Source organism: Triticum dicoccoides, chromosome 2B (genome assembly GCF_002162155.2).
Source record: "Triticum dicoccoides isolate Atlit2015 ecotype Zavitan chromosome 2B, WEW_v2.0, whole genome shotgun sequence".
Lineage (NCBI taxonomy): Eukaryota > Viridiplantae > Streptophyta > Magnoliopsida > Poales > Poaceae > Triticum > Triticum dicoccoides.
In genome coordinates, this window is record NC_041383.1 from 227,437,569 (window position 1) to 227,440,264 (window position 2,696).

Below are 2,696 nucleotides of genomic sequence, written 5' to 3' on the forward strand. Positions count from 1 at the left end.
TGAATAATTGATGCTTTGCCGGTAACAGATGCGGAGCGTGCATCAAATCGATCTCCATACGCCAAATTTGACGTTGAACAGAGTTAATTTGGTATTAGTTTCATTTGTATACCGAGTTTTTTAGCACGAAATTTCCTGAAGGAAAATATTTGGTGATGCGAAACGCAAAGATTCATCATCTCAACGGCATGCATCAGAACAGTTAAGACTTGATGTTTAAGCTGGGGAGAAAGAATCAAATAAATGGTCTCATTCATTGCAAGAACAAGAGAGTAAGTACATGATCACCAACACAAAGAATGGCACGCCGGCGCACGTACTGGACACACCTCCCACACCACCGCGACCCATACATACACACACGCACGCGCCCACACCTCACGCCCCAACACGAACACACGCACACACACCAAGACGACGAGTAAACCAAGCCGGACAGACGAAGAAGGGTCATCTCATCTCATCACACGCCACCGCGACGGATCTAGCAGAAGAGGTAACCGAAGGCGGCGGCGGCGAAGGAGGCCGCTGCGAGGGGCACGGCGGCCGCGGCGTCGGAGGCGGGCGCCGGGGCCGGGGCCTCGGCGGCGGCCGCGGAGGCGACGAGCGCGGCGGCCATGGCGGCGACGGCGACGAACTTCATCCTGAGACCGGCCATTGGCGACTTGACTTGGTTCCTGGTGGTGCTGGGAGGAGGGCCGGAGGGGTTCTTGCTGCTGCTTATTCGGCTGTGAGATCTCTCTAGGGGGAAGCTAGAGAGATGCTGCACGCGGATGAGCAAGAGGCTTGAGAGTGGCGGCTTGGGAGGTGGGAGGGAGAGGCGAGCGGGGGTGGCGGCTTATATAGCGGCGGAGCGGGGAGGGGAGGGGAAGGATGGCCAGGTCGGTCGCGTAGGGTTGCGGGAGAAGGGAGAGGAGTACGGCTGGCCGTCTGTTGGGTTGGGCTCCGGGCGTGCCGCGTTTGGTGGCCGGTTGGGCTGGCGTTCGTTACCGTTGCGGCCGGGATCCTCTCTGACCGCGCCCGTTGGAGCGCGTCTCCGGGTGTGTGTGTGTGTGTGTGTGTGTGTGTGTGGTGGCTCGGCATTCATCAACGTGCGCGCCGCGCTTCCAGGTTTCTTCCTCGAATTGGATGCGTGCTCTTAGATGACTTGAGCTGGAAAATTCCACTTACTCCATGATAAGTATCTGTATGGTTAGCACGTCCATTTCCAATAACATCAGCGACTTGGAGGCCGTGGAGCACCAACGAACACGCACTTCACATTTGCATAAAACTTTTTTTTGACGTGCCAGTAACAAGAAGAGTACCAGTTATAAACACGGGAAGCCTTAGAGGCGAAGGCTTTGGTTGTGTACGCCTTATCAAATGGCTTTTGCGGCGTGCACATTCTGTCTATCTATTGAGTAGAATACGGACCGGTCCAAGTATTATTATCTCTCAAATTAGGTTTTCGCCTAACATATTTACATGAGTTTTATATGGTTTAGTGCATTTTTAAATATTTTTATGGACTAAAAGCATGTCCAGCCGAGCCCCAAACACGCCCCCCCAAGTGATTTCTTCACGCCGGCGCCGAAAAAACGGCCCAGTCGCGCCCCTATGAGCTCGTTTTTCGTCGGTTTGGCCGAAATTAGCGCGCTGGGAGCACCTGGCGGCGCTGGGGGACGCGATTTTGGCGCGAACGGGGATGGGCCCGAAGAGTCAGCGAGACGCCGCTTCGTCGCCCTCATCGCCTCGGTTACCGCGGGAATCAATGCCAAGGCTGCCGCGCCAGTCAGCCTCCATTGATGCCTCACGGGCGACGCAGTGAAGGCGCCGCCGACGCGCGTCCTGCCCGCTCCCGCCACGTGTCTCCCGGCATGCAGCCTCTCGTCGCCCCGCTGGGGCTATAAAAGGCGACCCCTGCCTGCCAGTGAACGCCACAACCTCCCCTGCATCCACCTCGCAAAAGCATCCCTATCCCCCCCTTCCCGCCGCCGAGCAAAGATAGCCGAGAGGTTTCCAGGCGACGGCGCGACGGCGAACGGTTCCGGCCGCCGCCAACTCCAAGAGCCGGAGGCGCGCCTCCTCTACGAGGTCGAGTACCCGGCGCCCCCAGACATGCGCCTGCCGGGGACGTGGAGTGAGCACCGGCGGCGTCCCGGTGCCACCGGTGCCCGAAGGGGCGGCGCGGCGGGCAGAGATCGCCCGCATCCGCTCGTCCCTGACGGAGGAACAGCGGAACGAGCCGAGGTACGCTCCCGACAGCGAAATGTTGTGGACAATGTACTTCGAGCGTCGCCGCGAAGAGCAAATCGCCTCCGTCAACGACGTCATTCCCCGCGGCCGCCTCAATGCCGAAGGACGGCGCGAGTGGTGGGTGATACGTCTCCAACGTATCTACTTTTTCAAACACTTTTGCCCTTGTTTTGGACTCTAACTTGCATGATTTGAATGAAACCAACCCGGACTGACGTTGTTTCAGCAGAACTGCCATGGTGTTGTTTATTGTGCAGAAAACAAAAGTTCTCGGAATGATCTGAAAATCCACGGAGATAACTTTTGGAAAATATAAAATATATTGGCGTAAGAATCAAGGACAGGGGGCCCACACCCTGTCCACGAGGGTGGGGGCGCGCCCCCTCCCCCTGGGCGCGCCCCCTGTCTCGTGGGCCCACTGATGCTCCACCGACCTCAAGTCCAACTCTATATATTCC

General features: G+C 57.6%; 1 protein-coding gene across 1 annotated transcript; it reads right to left on the bottom strand.

Moving 5' to 3' along the window:
* Window positions 1–230: 230 nt before the first annotated feature.
* Window positions 231–841, bottom strand: LOC119363231 (arabinogalactan protein 13-like). The gene has a single exon (XM_037628545.1). The coding sequence runs from the start codon at window positions 656–658 to the stop codon at window positions 485–487; it is 174 nt and encodes a 57-aa protein (XP_037484442.1). The 5' UTR covers window positions 659–841; the 3' UTR covers window positions 231–484.
* Window positions 842–2,696: the final 1,855 nt, after the last annotated feature.